The sequence below is a fragment of the Seriola lalandi genome, unplaced genomic scaffold (assembly GCF_002814215.2).
Source record: "Seriola lalandi dorsalis isolate HSWRI2012SDOR001 ecotype SW California unplaced genomic scaffold, Sedor1 jcf7180002054520, whole genome shotgun sequence".
In the NCBI taxonomy this organism is placed as follows: domain Eukaryota; kingdom Metazoa; phylum Chordata; class Actinopteri; order Carangiformes; family Carangidae; genus Seriola; species Seriola lalandi.
Window position 1 is genome coordinate 149,366 of NW_019525073.1, and position 22,510 is coordinate 171,875.

At 38.8% G+C, this 22,510-nt stretch overlaps 1 protein-coding gene, 1 long non-coding RNA gene, 1 other non-coding gene and 1 pseudogene across 7 annotated transcripts; all 4 read right to left on the reverse strand.

Annotated features, from left to right (window-relative positions):
• Positions 1-754: 754 nt before the first annotated feature.
• Positions 755-8,059, reverse strand: LOC147818702 (uncharacterized). Of its 4 annotated transcripts, XR_015437714.1 has the most exons (4): positions 7,972-8,057; positions 7,611-7,658; positions 4,375-4,454; positions 755-4,203 (listed from the first exon to the last, which is right to left on the reverse strand). It is a non-coding gene; the product is annotated as an uncharacterized LOC147818702 (long non-coding RNA). The 4 variants fall into 4 exon arrangements; XR_015437713.1 differs by lacking the exon at positions 4,375-4,454 and having other exon boundaries at positions 7,972-8,056; XR_015437715.1 differs by lacking the exons at positions 4,375-4,454; positions 7,611-7,658 and having other exon boundaries at positions 7,972-8,059.
• A 715-nt stretch (positions 8,060-8,774) lies between these two features.
• On the reverse strand, positions 8,775-8,846 carry trnap-agg (transfer RNA proline (anticodon AGG)). Its single transcript has one exon. It is a non-coding gene; the product is annotated as a tRNA-Pro (tRNA).
• A 1,753-nt stretch (positions 8,847-10,599) lies between these two features.
• Positions 10,600-12,935, reverse strand: LOC111660664 (guanylin-like). The gene is made up of 3 exons (XM_023414018.2): positions 12,801-12,935; positions 12,124-12,310; positions 10,600-11,077 (listed from the first exon to the last, which is right to left on the reverse strand). The coding sequence occupies exons 1-3, from the start codon at positions 12,870-12,872 to the stop codon at positions 11,007-11,009; spliced, it is 330 nt and encodes a 109-aa protein (XP_023269786.1). The 5' UTR covers positions 12,873-12,935; the 3' UTR covers positions 10,600-11,006.
• A 4,602-nt stretch (positions 12,936-17,537) lies between these two features.
• Positions 17,538-18,684, reverse strand: LOC111660665 (guanylin-like; annotated as a pseudogene). The gene is made up of 3 exons (XR_015437716.1): positions 18,527-18,684; positions 18,097-18,288; positions 17,538-17,956 (listed from the first exon to the last, which is right to left on the reverse strand). The product of XR_015437716.1 is annotated as a guanylin-like (transcript).
• Between the last annotated feature and the right edge of the window lie 3,826 nt (positions 18,685-22,510).

Consider the following 22,510-nt stretch of genomic DNA (forward strand, 5'->3'; position numbering starts at 1 on the left):
AAGAACAACAAGTTGTTTTGATTTTGTGGTACCAGTCATCTTGGCAGAATAGAATATTTTTCATATGAAAGATACCTCATTGCTAACAGCTCAAAATACAAGAAATCCACAAAGAGATTTTTGTTTGTATTCTACCCTGGTACAACAAAATGTAACTGTGCTTTCAAAGATTTCTCAAGAATTTCTCAAAAATATTATGGCTCCAAAATCAGCAGATAAGACCAAATACAGAAAAAAAAATCTAAAAACAACTTGAAACAATGCCATCTTAAAGATGGTCTAAAAATTATGATTGTAATTAATATTTATTAAAACACAGATATAATCCTCCAAAAAGAGGTCCTGGGAGGTAAAAACAGAGAAATGGGTACAAAAAGAAAGCGTTATTTCTGATGATTTAATCAGCTGACATCACATTTTTATGTTTAGCTGTATTATTATATATTAAGCATTTAAGCATTTTGTTTTGTTGTACCTTGGTTACAGATGGACCAACTTTAAAAGCATGTGTGGATCCAGCAAATGTCTTTTTGAGGATTTGCTGCTGCTCTAGTAATAAACAGCTTTTATGCCAGTGCACATTTCCAACACAGCTAAACACTGCAGATGGGTCTGGTAGCAGTGTTTGTCACACAGGGTCAGATGATTATTCAGGAGACAAACAGCCTCCTTCAGACTGGGTGGTGGTTCTGCTGCAAAACTTTTCTTTGGAAAAGAATACCATCCCTCTTAAAACATTAGTCAGCTTCTGTGGTTTTAACGTTAACAAGATAAAACATTTAATATGTTTCTACATGAACAGGAGGGAAGAAAACCAATGATACCCAACCACGATAACCAACTAACTATGAATTACATTAGCTAAAGTGTCTGAAGATGTCACAAAATGGACATTACCTCGTCTATAATGGGAAGAATAAACATAAAATAAGATTTTTTCTAATGTTTTTCAGTTGATTCCTTCGGCCCCTCCACCTTCATTTTTCCCAAAAGATGGGAAGATGCTCTCCAACTTTATTTGGAGTAACAGGAAGCCAAGACTTAGACTTTCTCTTTCATATACTTGCCTTATGATAGGGGAGGGCCACAACTACCACATTTACAGTGGTATTACTGAGCTGCCCGGTAGAGAGGTGCAATGTTTGGATTTTCTAGAGGTAGACTTTCCGGTTTACAAACTGAATTGTTTTCCTCAATGTGTTTGATATTGGATAACTTTTTATACTCTGCTCCCTTTATTAAATCAAGATAAACCACAGCAAATCCTTTTGTGAAAAACACTATTGCTGTCTGCCATGAAATATATATCTGGGTGACTCCCCACTGTTTTCTTGCTTTTCATCAGTTTGAAGAAATGAACACTTCAGGCCAGCTAAAAATGACATGGAATTTAAAACATGGTGAAATAAGGGCATAGTTAAACTACTGGATCTTTATAAGAACAACACAAATGCTTCTTCAAGTATTTACAACTTAAAGGTGCACTCTGGCATGCCTAAGAAATTCAGCACAACAACCCCAACTGTTTCCACCAGAAATATTTTCCCTACGCTGAATCTGAACATATCGCAGACATAAAAAAATATAAATACATTTTTTAACCATTTTAACAGCTGCATGAGGAGACTGTGGCATTTTACTGAAGTTTTCTGTCAGAAATAAATCAGAACTTCATTTATAATGAAAAGAAATCCAACACTCCAGTAGCCTGCAAACTACAAAGATAAGGCTGCAGTAGCGGCAACGCAGCAGATACAGCCGGTGTGAACATGTTCAGTGACGCGGTCGCCTGCACACGCAACACATGAAATGTGTTCCTGTTCCTATTTCATACCTGTGCCATCGTCCTACAACAGAAACAGATAAATATGTAAACGAGAACAGCTTTATTGGGAATTCATATGTATTAAAATACTGCATATGTGAGCACAGAGAGGAGGAGAGAAGCAACCAGATGTGAAGGGCTTGACACCATCTGACAATAAAAATATACAACATGATGGGGTCACAAATATGGTAATTAGAGCATGAAGAATGTTAGTTGTCCCTCCCTTCAAAACTGTAGAGTTTCATGACATCTGGAAGGTGTTTTTGTAGTTTGGTTGGTGAAAATGGTGACATTTAAAAAGGCATTTGAAGAGTGAAGTTACGGTGTAAATAACAAATCTATTGCGAGGAATATGTTACATAGAACGTTTGGATGAAATTTGAATTGGGAGAGTTGAATGTACGTATGTAGGACAAACAACCCTAAAAACATTAAGCCCATGTCTATTGCCGCAAGGAGGTGTAAAACCTGCAGCATTACTGTTTTCTGTTGCTTTATAGACCAAAAAAATTAACTGACAAAATAACCTGCACATTTATCCGGAGGACGTACTGTGGCTAGCACAGTAACCACCCAAAACTCTGAACCCACTATAACATTTGATGACAAGAGAAACAAAAGAAAATTTAAAATAAAGCCTTCAAAATATCCTGAAATTCGGCAGTTCAGCATTAATGGAATCTGAGCACTAAAAAACTAGAGGCCTGTTACTTGACTTAGACAAAGACTACGTACCTTATGTGCTCAGTTTGTGGTTCTAAGATTTTAAACTGGAAAACATCCACTGAACTGATTCAGCACGTCAGACACATGCTGTATCAATCAGTAAACTATGTGTTAGGTATTGAGATGATTATGTGTCTCACTGCTGGTCAAACCCCCTAAACTACACTAACACATTTGAAGACTGGTTGTTGAAGTTATAAAGTGAAGACTGATGATTTCGTGACTGTACGGCTCATATGATTCTCACCGAAAATTTAATCAGAAACTGAGTTTTACGTTTACACAACTGCCTGCATGTTTTTAATCCAGAAATCAATGAGAGCTCAGTAAATGGTGTATTCATCCAGTCAGGTTTATTTTGATATATGAGTGAAGCAGAGAACTGTTATCTGTGCAATCATCTACTGCACATCCTACTTAAAATGAACAAGGTCAAGATAATTCATTCATGACCACTATGAATGTGGTGGGATGGTTTTGCCAAGATAAGAAAGACTGTTGAGGACTGAGGCACAGAGACAGACAACCAGGTCAATAGAAGCTTTAATTTGCCAAACGCATTTGTGTCCCTCCAAGGTGAGAGGGAATCTACAGCAGCTGTGCCTGGAATAGAGAGTGATTCTGATTAAATGCAGCATCCTTTCACATTAGGGAGTCATGAAAGACCATGGTGCATATTCACAGGTAAGTACAACTTATTATTTACCAAAGCAGGAGACAGATGCGGAGGGAACAGGATATTGATCGAAATCCCTCCTCCAAACAGTGAGTGTCCAATCAAAGCATCGCACGGCTGAGCAGACCTGTCAGACCTTGGATTTCTCAACACCTTGAAGCAGTGTGCATGAAGCTCATTTCAACTCTTGCAAAACCAAAAACTCAAGTGTAAGGAATGGATTAAACAGTGTTCTTTAAAAACCGAATGTACTTCTGTCTTTAAAGAAATGTGACATTTGGGGGATTCCCACAAAAGAGATCAAGCAAGTGGTGTATTTGTTGCCTCCTACTCATCTGAAGTTTACATGTTTGCAACACACACTGGCGAGTCCTCATCCTCTCCCGCATCATTTTTCTTATAACGTCAAAATAAAAACAGCCTAATCTTACAATAGTAGGACTAATACATGGATAATCAACTGGCGAGGATGCTGATTTTGTTTTGTGTGTGGGACATGCAGCTTTAGCTTCAGTGTCAGTCTTTTAGCTTGATGTAGCATCAGGTATGTCTCCATCAAGAGAGATTTTTGGTTCCAAAAGCGAGTTAATCCCTGTTGACTCCCATGTTAAAAATGCCCAACTTCACAGCAGAAATAAATGTGTTTACAGCCTGGTACAAAGAACGGTTTGGGTCTCTATAGCTAATGTCCCCTTCCATGACAACTCTACTGTTGTTCTGCAAAATTGAGGGTGTGCTACTTTGAGTGACAGGTAGGTGAGCATATGCTTCCCACTAACCGGCATGCACTGAAGTCTCAGGTCCACATGCACCCCTCCTCTTTGCCCATTTTTGGATTAGCGGGAGTCTGGTGGAATCCGATACTGGCAAGATGGCAGTGGCAGAGCAGCTCGCTCTGAGCTTCAAAACCGCTCTTCAGACACCTATGGGTGATGTCATAGAGTCCATGTCCATCTTTATTTAAAGTCTATGTCTGAAATGAATAATTCAAAAATACATAAGAATCGTGAGTGGTAGATCTTCTTGCATGATCATTGTAAACACAATGGAATAACTGGAAGTTTGCTCGAAAGATGTACACTGACTAAAGGAGGCAGGGTTTAGCAAAAGGTCAATTGACACACGTACTGCTCCATGCACTAACCTGTTGAAATTTGTGAGGATTGGTTTCCAGTAGCATAATTGCAGAAGTGTAAGTGGTTGACTCATTTAATGTGACGGCAACTGGAACATGTCAAAATCAAGATTGACTTTCAAGTTTGTAATGCTAGACTTAGTGCAAATGGGTGACACATACAGAAAAACATCATTCCTGACTCTTTCAGTGACTATAAATCTTGAAACGCAATAATGGGGGTGGTGGTTGAATTTCAGGGCTAGACACAAAACCGCGGACGTCACAATGCATATTAGATGAAATGGAATTCTAAATCTTTCGTGAGAATGTGACTGTCGTTTATCTGTCTAAATGTGTGTTGGCCCTGACATACAGTCAACATGCTTATCTTTAAGTTAGCACCAATTTAGGCTCCAGCAGCTCAACCCTGAACAGAATAAGAAGTAGAGCTGAAGTAAGGATGAACACACAGTTCCCTTTTTCATATAAACAAGCTATGAACATGAACCCTCCACTTCCTGAGAACAGTTAAGTAACTTTAGATATGAGTGCCAGTGAATCTTGCTTTTTCTCAGGGTTCACCGAGATCAACAAAACAGGGACAATTCTGAACTTTGCAAGAATGTAGTGTCAAGCTGTACTCTTGCGCACATATCCATGTGAAGTTGTCTTTGAAGTTTAAAAGAATGTTTGTCAACAAAAAGGAGCCGGGACATGCATGATCAGGACATAGCATAGGTACCACAAAGAACAAAATGTGGCCTGGACACAGAAATATGCATTTATAAACTGACTTAACCATATACTTTCTATTGTATATGGTGAAGAGTACGATGCCTTATAGTGCCACAGTCAGCTAACATGCTTGTATACTCTTTTTTTTTTTTATTCTCACGGCAGCATGCAACTCAAAAGCTGTTTCCTTTTTGAGTTAACATGAAAAGAAATCGGCAGAAAAGTGAATACATTACTGAAATCTTAGCAACACTGAATGAAAATATAGATTATGTAGAGGGTATATCCATATGCCACAAACATGCTATGAAGTCTGCAGTATGTAGTAAAAATAATTTGGAGAATTGTGCCCTCTGGTGGGCATTAAGAGGAATGAGCACATTGGACACTGAAAATGGTAAAAAGAGTACATTAACTGACAAAGGATATCTTTTACACAGATTAAACTGGCAAAACTAAATACATTAAACCTCATAGCATGTGTTTTCAGCATAAAAAAGTAATTTTTTCACTATTTATACAATTGTTCCATCCAAGACCATTAAGACTACTAAAATTTAACAAGGAAGACAAGAGCCGGAAACAGAGACAGCTCGTCTTCAAAGTAAAGCTCGTGTGTTTTGAACAAATGTGCTGGCTGTAGCGTTCAATTTAAAGAAAGCTAAGCTAAATAAATAAGCAAACTGTCTAAATAATGAACATAATTCACAACTGTTTGAGGTTTTTTCCGCAAACCTACAACTGATCAGGAATACATTTCCACTGAACACTGGAAATATTATAGAGTCTTACAGTTCATGTCTCTAGCTATTCATCAACTTATTAATTTTAACTTTGGGGAACATTAAAGGCTATGTATACATGTATACACACACACACACACACAACACACACTTGCTGTGTGCAGGTTACTATTCATTCTTATTCTCTATCAGGATGTCCCAATAACTCAGTGAAAATGCTGCAGTGCGAGTACTGACCACAGGAACTAGGAAAAGCCACCTCCTCGCCCTACAGTAATTCTCAGGGGACACACCTCAAAAAGCATAACGCATAGCAAACACAGCAGAGTCTGTTACACTGAAATAGTTGTGGTTTAAGTGGTATTTACTGGTGCCAGTGAAAATGAGAGCCTATTTCACACCATGCCCAGTTCTAGCTGTTTAGCAATAGTTAATTTAGTACAAGTATCCAGTCCAATCACAAAGGAGAGTCCAATCAGGGCAGGTGGTTCTGTTGCGTTCATCGGTGTAGATTTTCAAGATGGATGACGGCTCAGGGTTTAAAATGTACTTTGCCTTTTAGGATCTGCCGATAAAGGCAGCAAGAGCACCTGCCTGCTACTTTGCTTCTGATTGGATTGTCATTGTTTTTAAAAAAGGTCAAGATTCCACTTATAAATTCAGTGACAGTGTGTGGGAAAACTGGGTTTTTCTGCTCTATATCTGTACACAGATGTTGACAATTAAGCACTTATTTCACAGTCTATGCGTTTCCTCACCACTGATATTCAACAAAAATATCACTTCAATGATTCAGCAACAACAAAAATTAAGTTGAATTTATCCCACATCAAAAATTTGTGCTAAGAAACGCTCTTCCCAATTCATTATTTTTACCTTATTGCTTTAACCATACAAGTGAGCCATCTTCCCAATCAAATATGAGCCAGGGCTTGGTCACTGACGCCATTATGTTCTTTGTCGTCCCTACTGCCCAATCAAGCATGCAAATGTCATATTCTAAAAAAATCCAAAGGGTGAATTTACTTTGAGCCACTGGGAGAAATGGGTTTCCTCCCTAACCCAATAATCTAAAGTAGCTGTGTAGTGTACTTCCTAACAGGTCTCATCCAGATTTTAAATTGGACATAAAGTTTAAGATATAAGACACTCATTTTGTTGTAAGAAATTACCAACATTTTATGGCCTCACAGCATCAGAGCAAACTGGGATGACATTACACATTTTAAGATTCTCCCTTTGGTTTCTAACTTTAGAGGATCTGTTCTGGGGCACAGGAATAAGAAATGTGAATTCTTAAAAAGGGTTGATTTTCCTTTAAATACACAATCCATGATTATGATATAGTGTTCCATCCTCAAAGTGTCTGGTGCAGAAACAGGCTAAAATTTCAAATTTTAAAGTCATAATAGAAGCCTACTGGGGAACTTAGTCAAATGATCCTGTAAACTTAAAAATGAAAATGTAATTTTCCACATGTATGTGTTCTAGGATTACACCTGACTTGACTTTATGAATATGAGCAAAGCAGGAGAAGCAGTCAGCAGGTTCCATTTGAAAGTATTTCATCTTAAGCTTATGGTCATTCAGGTGCGAGTAGTTACAGGTCAGATTTTTATCATATTAGCTTGAATAAACAACAACAATGAACAATTCTAATTCAAAAAACAGTACATCAATACATTCTCACTTTAAATATCATGCAATAACAAACCAAGGAGATTACATGTACTACTTAACAACAAAATAAACACGACTTGAGGAAATAAAATGAAATAAACTCACTTAACACACTCAGGAACAAAGGTGAAAGGACAGAGGGAACCAGCTCAGCTGAAGGGCAAACAGAGAATGAGCTCAGGACACAGAACAAAGAATACTCAAGGCACCTGTGTGAGCTGCCCAGTTAGCACACCTGTTCTGCTGCTGTTTTCTGGCCCAGCAGTCATGTGACCCTGCTTCCAAAAGTATGCGGTATTATTTAATATTTTTTTTTTTTTTTAAATGCAGTAAACCCATTTATGTTTGCATCTTCATTTCACATTTCTCATGAGGGTGTTCTATGACTGTATTAAAATTAGACCTGCATGTTAGATTTACTCTCTAAAATGTAAATCAAGTTCCATTAGGAAGATACTGAACCTACCAGGATTCTCTGCAAAGTGAACGTGGGTCTGATGAAATCCAGCTGAGGGTCAGCTGGTCTACATGAGAGCTATTCTGCCTTGTTTATCCAGCAGTGAACTAAATATTGCCAAACTCAGCTTTTTTCAGGACATCTCACTGCGATTGATCTTGATCTTTCACCCGCATGAGTCATCATGTACATGCGCGTAAGTACTCCCATTCAGTGATGCTGCATTCACAGTGTAACCAATACACAGGATTATTTAAACTAGTTTCAGAAACAACATGGCGCTTCACTTGGTCTTCACTGTTTAAAACTCCCCAGAATTTATACAGTTATGTCATTGATCTTTCCTTTGCCACGTCTATGGGATGGTGAGATAACAAAAATACAAAAACAAAGCAATCCCTGTTGAATGAGTGTTGAATTAGTGGTTGGCATATTGGCATATTTATTCCTGATGCAGATTTGGATTTCATAAATGACAAAGGAATAAAACTGTTACACTCAGACCTTTTCTCTGCTTTGATCTGATGTTGTTCTCATAGTTTACACTGGTGTCATGTAGTGATTGTAATGGCAGCTGCAGTAACAGCAGTAGTAGAAGTGGCTGTACCGTTATTACAACACAGCCAACAGTTCAATGTAAACTCATTTTCAGAGGAAATGCTGCCACCCTGTGGTCAAACATGAACCTACACCTTCATTTTGATTAACGGCTTTTTGGTTTGATGATTCTTTGCTCGGTTTGAAAAGAAATCCTTTGTATGTGCAAGGACATTTGAAAAGAGACTTTCTTCTGAAAAACCTTAAAAGGGAGAGGGCTCGTCCGGGATTTGAACCCGGGACCTCTCGCACCCTAAGCGAGAATCATACCCCTAGACCAACGAGCCACGTGCTCCGCCGGAAGGTTTAACAAAAACAGAGACATCAAGATGCATACGCAACAACAGAAACGGACGTTGCAGGGTTAGATACATATTCATTATGTGTGCCGAAAAATGTATTACTTGGGGTATTGTTGGGGCGTTGACATATTGTTGTTACGTCATTGAATAACCACCAGGGGTCGACATATGTTAGCAAGAAGAACTTGGGAGGGAAGCAGAGGATCCAAACATGACAAGAGATCTCCCGTGCTGCTTCTTCCGTTTTCGTTTAAATCCTGTAGGAAAAACGAGACTGCCTGAGTCAGGGGTCTTTCTGATTTTGTTTCTGTTTAGAGAATTTCTACTTTTTTACTAGAAGTTTGTCTTTTTTGTGTAATTGGATTGATTTGTTGTAGATCGAATAATCACTTAAAGCTGTAGCCGGTCAAGGGGGGATTTAACTACTTTATACTCCCTACTACTACTGTACTGTATATAGACTACTGTCATTACAGTTTACAATAATGCATCATATATTCAAGTTTTGTAAAATTCTTAATCTGAATAGTACAATTGGCTATTTCCTGCTAAAATGCAGTGGAGAGGAAGCATAATGTGTGTATCGCCTAATACAAGTGTAGGTTATGTAATTGAATATTGAATATTGAATTGAATAAAAAAATATTCATTTCTTAAATCTAATAAAGCAGCATTATGAAAATACAAAGCAAAAAACTGTACTTACATACCCTATTGTGTTAATGTACCTTAATAGTTTCTACCATTAATTGGTTAAGTATTTTCTATTAATCAGTGTATAAAAAGAAAAAAGGTAAAAATGCTCATCACATGCCGAAGTTTTCAAATTGTGTGTTTTATCCAACAATCTACAACCCTAAAGCTGAATAAGTAGGCTCCATGTTCCATGTAGACTTATGCCATATCCAAAATATGATTGAAACAGGATAACACCCAAAACAGGATATACATGACAAAGCAGGCAGTGGATATATGAGTCAAAAGCCAGAAAAGACCAGTGTTGGCTTTGTTTCTAATAAATTAAAGACACACTATGGAGGGAAACACACATCATCCATTAAGGATTAAACACAGTGATTGTTGAGGCTGATCACTTGCATGACCAGTCCACTATCCGATCTATTAAACTCACATTAATGTAGGGTTTATAGATCAGTGGATACAAATTAAACACTACAGTAGGCCAGGTTCCTGTAATGACTGCTGATCATGTGTGACACCTGATCACTGTGAAGCGCAGTGGTAGGAGAAGCAGATCACTGATGTCATGTATATTGATGCGTGATGTCAGTAATGCATATCTATTCTCTTACATAAATAAGCTGCTCTAGTTGGCTATCCTGCCAAATGATTATTGACATTATTAAAAATCGATTGTCACTAGCAACACAAAAAACAACAGACTAAAAGTATGCCTACTGTTAAACACCTAGATTAATTCATTTTAACTTTCTAATTGTAGTGGATTAAAAAGATAGATCTCCGAAACTACGGTAGAAGAGTGTACACAGATGGATTTTGGAGGAGTCTGTCCGGGAGTGAGTCATCTCCCAACGTGGAACCAGTGACAGTTTCCATTGTTGTCATTTGCTGTCATTAGACTTAACATAGTGCCCTTTAATTTTTTGTCCATTCAGTAACTTTAAAACAGCACACTCCCTTTGTGTGTGTGCACGCATGTGTGTGTGTGTGTGTGTGTGTCAGCATTACTGTATTTTTGAAGAGACAAAAAAAACAGTTTTCAGTGATGCAAAGAGTACATATTTTTTATTGTCAACAGGCTGCATCAGAGTCAATAAATTAAAAGATCAATATGAAAGCGGGTTTAAGACATTAAAGTAAATATTCAAACACTGCAGAGCAGCTGTTTTGACACTCTATTGGCAAGGGGCTAAGGATCTGTGAACAGCATCTACCAAAAACATATAAAAATGGCGAATAACTCAAGGGTTTCTATATTACTTTTAAAATCCAGTATGTTGACCACTGAGCCTCGAGGCCCATTGGGCTTGGTTGCTGGGTGACAGGACATGTTTTGCCCATGTCTGTGGATGTCTTAAAGACAGAAAATGTAGAAGAACTATGGGGGATGAAGCCCCCAGGGGCTTTCAGTCGACATGTTTGTGTGTCTAGCAGATGGCAGCATCAGTTCAGACACCCATAGCAGGAGGGGTTGGCACATATTTCACAGGGATCCGAAGACGAGATGATGTACACTGGAAAGAAAAAAATTAAACTTAATATTCATGTGACCCAAAATATGTTTTTGTGCCACTCAAGGGCCAGTGTTCCAGTTTTATGAAAAATACTCCTCTTATTGATAATGGGATCAACAAGGGTGCCATCTGTGTTTAATGAGCTTTAATGGTCCTGAAAGACTGTTTCACAGCGTTTCATAGGCCTCTTGTCTGGCATTATCATTCCAGACCCAATTTATGGGGCAGCCGTTGCAGGATGTGCATAATACAATGTGTAAACAGAGATCTCTAGGAATCCATTAGAGTGAACTAACTGAAGCCTGTTGTCAGTGTCTTTATTCTCAAGTCTGAGAGAGAGCGCGTGCCTGAGTAATAAAACTGTAGATTAAATGGTGTCTCTAAGAAGAGACTAAGATGGCAGGATTGAGCTGACTCTCTTGTCTGTAGGGACTGTAGCAGAATAAACAAATGAGATATGATTCATTGACTGGCAAAATTTAGTGCTGGTAGGCAGATTTTATCACCTTTGCACAGAGCCAGGCTTACCAGCTGCTGCACTTGATGCTTGTCAGCCTCTTAGTTAAAGGACATTTTTGGTGATATTTCTTTATCTTATTATTGTCACCAGATGCCAACAATTAAACTGCCCTAAGTATTGTTGTGTAGCCAAAACCTGATACAACTTATGCTTTTCTGTGCCATTATTACTTTAAATTAATCACACATACATTGTCTTGGTGAACAATTAATCTGTGACAGAAAGAAGCACCCAACAAACTGTTTGACCAATGTTTGCCAAATAACTACAGAGCCCAGCTGTTACATTTCCACTGGGAATGAATGGGCTTATGGCTGAGAGCCATGGATAGGATACTGTAGGAAAGTACTGAAAGATGGACTAACACGTGTTATTGACTTGAATAGTGTTTGCACATATCAGAAAACACCTTAAAAGGCAACTTGACAGGAACATACTGTAATAGTAAAACACCATAGTGGGTTTATACCTACATTTTCTGTTAAAACTATTGTTATTTCCTTACTTATCCTTGGCCCAGTCTTACCTAGTGTGGAGAAAACAAGGCCTGTTCCCCTCCCTTGGCAAACTGGCCGAAAGACCTGCGGCAGGAGAGGGTTGTCGCAAACAGCTACCACACTGGTATCGGCGAGGTGAGGGCTAACGTTGTCGTCTACATCCATCAGCTCCTTCAGCTGCTTCACTGCCTCCAAGGGGAAGCTCCTGTCTCCGACCTGGAAGGGAGGAAACAGGAGGAAATTTTGAGGCATGAGGATAATCTACAGCAGAATTCGAAATTTTTCAAGTGCAGGTGCTTTAATTTGAGGACGAGAGTGTGCTGTATGTGTCTAGTAATGGGAATGATAAGACGTTCAAAGGTTGAAATTAGCTGAATGAATACTCAAACTTGAATTTGAAAAGAGGACTGGATGGCTACTTTAGTTGTGGCTTTGCAGGAAAGACGGAACATGACTAGACTGAATGATTGGTGTTGAAATGTATTTTTAATTTTATAGGAGGTGAAACATCCTTCACAATCCGGCACATAACATTTGGATTTTTCCCCCAAAAAAAGAACCTTTGGTGTCAACTACAATTTCTAAGTTGTCTTTAGACAATAAATAACAGGGCTAAGACAACCAGAGAGACAGGGAGAAACCAAACACACAGCTTGATAAGATAAAAACAAAGTCAACAGTCTTTCCAATAACAGAGTATACTCACCTTAACCTGCACACCCAGAGCTCCACTGCACACACACAGCACCAAAACAACGACAACATTGAGTGATCTCATTTTCAGTTGAAGCAAGATGTCTCTCAGCTTAGAGGAGTGTTCCTTCTGTGGTCGCTGTATGTCTGTGCTGCCTCTTATAAGGTGTCTGGACAGATTAGTGAGTGATTTATTAACAAGGGCAACTGGCAGGTTGAGGAGAGTAAAGGTAGGGGGGACACCGAGTGGTCAAAGATAAACAAAGGCTGCTGCACTGAGAGTCTTTGGATCCTCTTTTTTAGTTTATAACCACTATCCTCTAAATTTGTTTATAACCTCTATCTCTGTTGTTGCCTCCGTCAGCACTGTATTTCATTGTTGACTTTGGGTTTCATACTAATGCACCCCACCCATCAGTGTCACCTTATAAATCTCATCCCTTGTCTTTCTCCCACCGATATTCGTCACAGAGCTGTCTGATAAGGTGGAGGCTGTATGCCTACATATGGTTCGCTTGTTTGAATAGTTGTGATATTTGCGAATGATGATGTTTTCCAGATACAAATGGAAACTTTTTTTGTTTGCTTACACAGCCAAAGAAATGCACCTTAAAACAAAAGCTCCAATGAGCTTAAAATGCTGTAAACAGTTAGGTTATCACTTCAGTTCAAATGATTCTTAAGTCCTTTATTGCAAAATATACAACTGAATATTAGAAAAGTAACAAGTTAGACTCAAAACTTGACTTTGGTCTGAAGGGGCATGTCTTTCCCAATGTTTAACAATAGATAAGGGTCAAATCTGTGATGTCATTACGAGCCACAATCTGCAGCTCCTCCATCATGAATTGTGGTCTGACTGTGTGAACTCAGAGACTTTGTTTCATGACTCACATCTGTCACAACATCGACCTGTTTTACCAGGTTTTTCTCCAGCTGAGTTAGAAAGATGAAACAGAAGCTTCCACTTTCTTGTTGATCTCTTACTTATAACTTTGACAGAGACATTGTTTGTATGTCGCACCAAAGTGTCAAGAGACAGGAGTGAGAAAGGGACTGTGTGACTATCCTAAATGTTTCCAGCAATTCTCAAACCTGTAGCTAAAGACGTGATTTTAATCATGGTAACGGTACGTGTCATTTAGTCGCCCGTCAATGACATCATATCCCTTATGCGCAGGTCGGTGTTGTGGTTGCCTGACAGAAGCTCTGACTTTTATAGATGTAAGCCACATTCACTTTTTACGTGTTAGTCATTTTCAACTATATATCTTAACCACATGAAAGATATTAGTCTTCGGACGTCTGGATCAGTTATCAGAGGAAAAACCCAAGCAAATGTTGGAGACGTCTTGCCCTGTGTTCGCAGGAGAGCGCTGGCGAATCTTTGATTTTTAAAGTGATTCGCACACACACATTCGTAGTCACACACATAAAATTGCTGTTAATGAAAAACTATAAAGTAACTAGACAGGTATTGTTCGGAAAATCAATGAATAGTGAGGAAGATTTTCATTGATTTTCAATGAATATGTATTATATAACTCAGCATGTAGGTCCTGGTGGACATAATCAGAGCAAAGCTTGGAGTTCATGTAGAAATTCCCAGGGAAATCATTCCTATCCATAAAATACCATCTGTGTGGTATGCTCCCTGTTATTTTTTTTTAAACCAGATGGGATGGTGTATTGTGAAAACTACACTGGTCAAGTACGCCTTGAGGTTTAAATAAAATATCAACAATGTCACCAGCAAAACACCCACACACCGTCACCACACACTCGGATTACTACAGTAGCAGAATAGCTATTTGCTGTACACCAATACCATCTTGGCACAGCACGACTGATGGTGTCAAATGCATCAAGAAGGCAAAACATTTTTTGAGTTTTTTTTGAGCCCCTAAAACAGTAATGCTACTGACCCTGGTTTAATTTTGAGAACTCTGAATGGGCAAACACGAAGACATTTGTAACGTAATGTAGATGACACGTAGACACCCACGCTCACCTCTTGATTGTTATTTATTTATTTATTGTTATTGATCAGTCACAACTACCACGTGGATAATGAATTACAACCTGCTGTGCAGTTCAATTCTACATTTGATCATACCACTGCCTTTGCTGTTTCTTGTATTCTGTGCAACTAACCAAATGCAGAGTAGACAGTCTCCTTGTAGACCTGCATACGCATGCCCAGGGTTAATGAATGGTCATTTGGCTTTTCCAGTGTGTTAGCATGGACAGATTATATACGGTTAGATACAGTTATTTCTGATACGGAGCTAAAGCACTCATTTGGATGGAGATAGTTTTTGAAACTTAGCCTAAGCTGATGAATCTAGATTTCTGATACATGCAGATGGTAGGGTCAGAATCTGACATCAACAGCATGAATCCATGAAGCCAAACTGCCCTGTGTCAACAGCCCAGGCTGCTGGTGGTGGTTTAATGGTGTGGGAAATGTTTTCTTGGCACACTTGGGCCCTTAATCCTAATCAATCTCATTTCACTGCCACAGCCTATCTGAGGATTGCAGACCATGTGCATCCTTTTATGGCCACAATTTACTCATCTTTTAATGGCTACTTACAGCAGGATAATGCACCATGTCACAAAGCAAAAGTGGTGTCAAACTGGTTTCGTGAACATGACAGTCAGTGACTTCAGTGGACTTCTGTGCCCTCCCTCGTCACCACATCTGAATCCAGTAGAACACCTTGATGTGGTAGAACAGGAGATGGGCAACATGAATGTACGTCAGATCTGGAGAAAAGATGTGATGCAGTCGTATTAACATAGACTAGAAAATGAAAACGTTTTCAACATTTTGTGCAATCCATGACATGAAGAGCTATGGCTGTTTTAGAGCAAAGGGAAGCCATACCATATCAGGATAGTTCAGCTTGAACCTCATTGATGCTTGGAGATAAGGGTGAAGGGTTGACAATGGGCAGCCAATAAACCAAGTAAACCCCATAATGTAATAAATCTGAAGACAAACATCTAAATCAGAAAATATTTTAAAATGTTATCAATGCAAGTTGTTGGAGTATTTGGAATAGTTCTCAAGTTGTGGAAGAAATTTGAACAATGAGAGACAAGGTAAGTGTAAAGATTAGATCAGACTCACTCTGAAGAAAACATTTATTAAAACATGAAACTCAAGTCATGGCTTGTAAGGTAATGGTTCCATATGTTGTCTCTTGATTGCTATGTGTTGAATTCAATTTCATTTAAATTGATTTAACCTTTATTTTTTACAGTGTAAGTTGGCTAAACATGCCGACCCCATGAACAACAATGATCAGCTGTACTGTGCCCCACGGACTGCATCATATAAAATGGTGTGTGGTGATTTTTGTGATTATCACCTGTAATGAACACTGAGAGCAGAGTGGTAAATGGAGCCCATATACAGGAGCATCAGAGCGGAGGCAGCAGCATATCAGGAAATTACATCCCCATCTCCTCTTTCTACAGCTGCTTCCATTATACAACCTTTCAAAGACCCTTAGTACAAGCCATCACTAAAATATGGCTATATTTTCTGGCTTTTCCTCAAATACAGAAATAAATAAATAAATAATTCCTACATTTTAATCAGTCTAATTAGTTTCCTTCTTCACATTGCCAGGATATAAATCTGGTAGACAGATACTAAATCTCTTGATTAAATTTCAATTTTATTATTATTTTTTTTTTCATCCCTGAAACTTGTCACGTTTAAACTTATTTCTAATTTGCTCAGTCTAAAAATCAGCCAGAATCAGGCTTGTGTGTTAATGAAGAATGCAGCTGCTTCCCTAATAGAAAGGGGGAAAGAAATTGCTGTGATGTTTTTTCCCTATAAAGCAAGAAAACTAAATAAATAAGAACAAAAACTGCCTTATCAGCATTGCTGCACATATAGGAAATACTGTACAGCTTGTACTGTATACATTCATATCAAACTCACACACTCATATTTGCATTAATTACACATTGGGGTGCTGGACCTCCTGGCACATAAGGTCCACAAACATATTGGTGAGTTAAGGGTAAAGATAAGTGGACTAATCAGTGATAAGAATAACGCAGCACATTTACACAGAGTGCAAGTAGGAGTTGACACACCTGTAATTGGGTATTTCGAGGTGTGGTTTCTTTGCACTGTTTAAAGCCACTTTGTGTAGAATTTGAAAATTTCAGACCTAATTACCCCACAGTGATAGTATCATAGAAGACACTGTGGTAGTAGCAATAGAGCTCTATGACGCTTCTCATCCACTTTTAGCTCGCTGTTTTAGATCTGTGTATTCACATTTACCGTATCTATATTTACCTCTCTTGTCAACCCCTCAGGCAGCCGTTTCTGTCAAAGAAGCTCTGATAAACCCCCTATATGCTACTTGACCAGCACCAAACCCCAGAGAGACAAAGTTCATGACAACCTCATGATACTGTGTAAATAGGCAAGTGTTTGTGAACACATTAATCATAAAACCATTGGATAGGATGATGGCCTTGTACCTCTGAGTTTGTTTGTATCTTTTCTTTGCCCCCTAGTGGCCAAAAATCAATTAGTGCAGCTTTAAGTATATCCTTCCACACAGGGCCATAACTCGCACAGCGGCACTGCTTTTTCCAACCACAATTAAAAGACTTTCCACAACTGGGAATAATCAACAAATACTAATAAATATAGTACAAATAATAGCAGCAGAGTGTTTGAATTTGCAGGAAAGAGCACAATGTACACATGATCTATCAGTGAAGGCTTTTTATTCAAAACAATGTTCAAAAAAAGAGAAAAATGCAAAAAGAAACCACTCCTTTAAATACAATACAAAGCTTGGTAAGATAGAATTGTAACAAACAATGTCATTCCAAAAATAAAATGTATGAGAAAAAACTTCTCTAGTAAATATGCTACAAAGTAACAGTTTGCAATATATATTTATGCCCAGTGCACCGCAGTCAGAACCTCGGTATTCCGGGAACATAAAGTCATCGTCTCATCATTGCAGGTAAAATTTAAAGAAATTCCCTGAAAACGTTTTGAAAGAGAGGAAAAAAAATCACAAGTCTTAAGCTCGGCGCGATGTTTCTGGTTTGCTGGGTTTGTTTAGCAGCCAGTGCAGGCAGCAAAGGCGCAGATCTCACAGACGTCCAGGGGAACCGCAGCTGAAAAAGACAAAGAATTAACCACTGCCACTGAGCAACTGACATTAGACACTGTTGCATCACCTGTACTTTAATATTCATGACTTGTTTACTTGAAATTCAATCACAAAGAAAGGCTGTTCAATTTATAATGGTCTCACCTAGTCTGGTGAGAGATGCGGACGCTCCTCTCTGCCTGCAGAGCAGCAGGAACTCCTGTGGGAGCATGGGGTCGGCACAGAGGGACAGGGTGCTCACCCTGAATCGCGGGTTTTGTTGTCCTGGTGCAAACCTCTGTCTGTCAGCTCCTGGAGCCTCTTGACGGCCTCCAGTGAGAAAGACAATCCATTTTCCTGGAAGGAGAGGCAGATGTTTGTATTGAAAAAGTGAAACCCAACTAAAGGCCCAGTTTGCTAATGTACCTTTATTCAAATAATGAAACAACACAAAAGTATGTGGCCCAGGTTTGCAAATTTTTACCATGGTTGATAATTCTTCAGACATCAGAATGAATAGAAAAGCTCATTGTCCAGTCCAGTCAGTCTCATCATGAAGACATCAGTCAACAGCAATGCTAAGTGATGCACTTACTTCGACTTGCACGGCCTCGGACGTCCAGCCGAGAGCCAGGACCAGGAGAGTGATGGTGGCGAGTGTAGCCTTCATGGTGACAGTTGACAGCAGTTTTTTGCCTTGAAGCTTTGTCTTTGTCTTTTTGTGGATGTGCTCAGCAGTCGCTCAGCTCAGTGTCTGCTTTTCCCTCGGTCCACAAGCCTTCTTTTAAACAGTTTAAACAGCAGTCATGTGACCAGAGGCGCTTTTCTCACGGGTTAATGAGTAGCGATTAGTTTTACAGCTTGTAAAGGGGAATTCATAAATTCTACTTTGACCTCATCACCTGTCTGATTATTTTTATGGATCCATGCCTCACTTGTCTGCTCTGTTTTCCAGAATCGACCACACCTCTGGTGAGTTAAAGAGTTACCACGACACCATTGATGACACTGAAGCCACACCAGCCCATTGTTAGAAAGTCCTGTTACTCACACCTATGCAAATGATTGAACTTTGTTTCATATGTTGAAATATGACCTGAATCCAACCATATTTAGTAGAAGTCATATGTTGATTTTATACATGGGTTGATAAGTATATTGTTTTGTTTGGGATTCACAACATTGTACAACATATTGTTTATTACAGAGAAAAAAAAGATAAATAAAGTTACCGTATTAAATTTAATTTCAAATACTTCCCTGTCATATCTTTGACTTTCTTATTGTCTTATGAACACAAACACACCCATTTGCACCAAACACAGCTAACAAAAAGCATTACATTATATGCAAATATTATTCTGTCCTATGTGGGATGCCTGCAGCGTTCTCATTAGCTTGTGGTGTGGAATAATCAGATGCTATTTACTGCTGCAAGACTCCTGTTTTCTGCTTATACTGCATAAAACATTAAATTCCGTTTTTTTTTATTAAGCCCTTGAGTCCGGCCAGGCCTGAATTAATTGTTTGTAACAAATGTAAAATATGTGTATACTTCCTAAAAGGCTTTCAGGCCGACTAGACACTGTGTGTGTGTAGAACAACAGTTGTAAAAGCTTTTGGTAAGCAGATGAGCTTTGAATAAAGAGGATTGGAAACAACATGAAAATCTCTAGTAGCATTTCCCTCAAAGCTAAAGAGTTGTCCTTTTGGTAGACAGCGGTTTGGTGACAGGTTGACAGCACTTCAGCACAGACAGACACATCAGCAGCTGCAGGAATCAAACCTGTGACCTTCCAGTAATGGTACAACTATCTAATCGCTGCATCTTTCAAGGACAGCCAGAGGCTGCGAGAAAATCAATTGATTTCGCTTGTAAATGGCACAAAGCATGCAACCATGGTGCAAGGGTGTGGCAATCCAGTGACACATGCGTGAGGTTTTTAATGAGCACATTAAACACAATTCTTTACGCCGAGCATGACGGATGTGTCTACCTAACAGACACAGGGTGCACAGTGGATCTCAACACTGTTGTCGTCATATAACAGATGAAAATTGCAACTGAAACAGTAAAATCTAACAGTCTGTGACTATTATTTCATTAGCAATGTCTGAAGTTCTGAGGTGGTCTTGGCAGGTTATCATTAGGATGGTGTTATTTTAACAGTTCCCCCGGGTTGCCTGGGATGAGAACATCTTTGCATGGAGCGAAAACAATGTTTAAATCCACACACCAAAAAAGAGAACAGAGGAGCCATGTTTGTCGATCTATTGATGATCACAGTCTGTGGAAATACTGGATTTGAACGTTGGTTTCGTGTTTCCATCGTGGACAAACAGAAAACACTGACCATGAAGGCAGCTTTGATGGTCCTAAATAAATACCTCCTAAATAAAAGGATGAAAAATAACGTTTGTATTCCCCCCTATGGTTCCCTCTGGTTTGTGCTGAGAAGTCTGTGTGGTGGAGCTGTAATGTGTGGGGCACAGGGTCAGAACTGGGGCTAGTGCTAATGAAGCTAACCATTATACTAGCGGTCTGAGAGTGGGAGAGTGGGGTTAACAGGGGCTCACAGCTCATTTTTTTTTGCCTGGGGTCTGGTGGTTTAATTTAAGCCTGCCTATGTGTGTTTATTCTGGAAGCTCTGGTTTCTGCCCACAGTTCAATGACATGCATGTTGGGTGTGTGAATGGGTGTGTGAATGGTTGTCTGTCCGTCTCACCCACATGTATGATAGGATAGGCTCCTGCCCCCACTGACCCTGCACAGGATAAGTGGTTATAGATAATGTATTGATGAATAATAATGAAAATATGAAATGATGTCAGTTATGCTTAAAACCCGTATTAGTCATATTTCTCACACTGTCTGCATCATTCAGTCCATGCAGATAGGTGGGAATAGTATATGAGCCTGAGACTGCGTTGTTAATCAATAAACTTCATTTCAGACAGGGAGGCTGTTTGGCGGAAATGTGTGGGCTGTACAATGTGACACACAGCAGAGGAAAAAAAATTGCATGAGGTGATGCATGCTAATAATTTAAATTTGTTGAAATATTCAAAACACAGAATTTTCATGCTCTAATGTGATGTGATGTGAGGAAATGTTCGGCTAGAGGTGACAGACGGTGTCATTTGGCTCAGTCTGACATTTCACTGCTCTCAGTAACCCCTGTTCACCCAAACTGCTTATGTATGATGATAAAAAAAATGAAAGCCTATTGACTTGTCTGATGTATTGATTTCAAGTTTCTTTTCAATTTCTTGTCGAAATTTACTCTGTTTGGCCAAATGGTTCTCTGTTTAGTCGAGAAGTGAAAAACAGTCTCTAAGTCATGGGAAAGGGCAGGTACTCAGACAGGTAAGACTAATGACAAGCATATAAGCTGGAGGGAGGTAAATCATCAGCCTGAGTGTGAATAGAATATGTTTGAGTATTTATCTGACCCCCGTCACCACCGACTCAAGTGGGTCAGCAAGCAGTGTTTTTCAATACAGACGCATCAAGTTCTCTTTATGTCTTTAGCTCAACATGAACCTGTGACCCTCTAAGTTAAGATGATCCATATTCTTGAAACCTGTTAATGAATTTTTTGGCCATCTGGAGACAGCAAAACAAGCTATAAACATTAGCATATTAGCCTCTTATATTAGATATATATAGGAAAAAGAAGCAATTTAGCTACATAGCTAACATTAGCATTAACAGCTGTTTACTTACCAGTCTAGAACAAACGTTTCGAGTTCAGCACCAAACTTAATTCCTTCATTCACCAAGCTATATATATTAAATTACACATTACAGTTTCTATCATGTGTCAGATGTCGGAAGTTGTATCGTGTGTGAAAAACCATTGCATATGATAAATTCACACTTCATTTGTGATAGAGAAATCAAACCTACAACTGTAAATTTGTGTCTAAACTTGATATAATATGCAGAGCCCTCACTTTTAATACCTTTGGTGAACATCATTGGATCAATGCTGCTCCTGTACAGCAAGATAAAACATGATTTCAATAACACTGAGTCATACAGCTTTTGTGGAACAATCAGAAATGAGCAGCTTTATTCCTAGTAGGATAAAAATAGACACAGATTGTAGTGACTGAATGAGAGACCCTTAACCTCTGTTCTTATAAGGGCTTGATTGCCTTATTATTTTTGTCTCATTCTTCCTTTAAAATAATAATAAACTACTGTCCTAGAAATGAGTCACTGTTTTTTAAGACAGTGCTCATACTGTGACACACAAAGGCCAAAGATGTGTGTGCAATAACTTTGTGGTCTCAGAGATTAGTATATGAAGTAGATGATTTTAAATCTGATAAACTTTGTTATTAGTTTCAGTTCCCTTGGTTTATCCAGGCTTCTGCACTGTGTCACATGTTAATTGCTACCACGCTGTGTGACAATGGCTTTTATCTCACACTTTACATATACAGCATGTTTACATTTGAAAATACACGATGGTCTTATAACTCCATTATTTTATAGGTTTTAATGAAATTAAAAGATACTGTGCTGTTACTAACTATGATTAAACCATACCTCAAAGATGAATGATGGTTA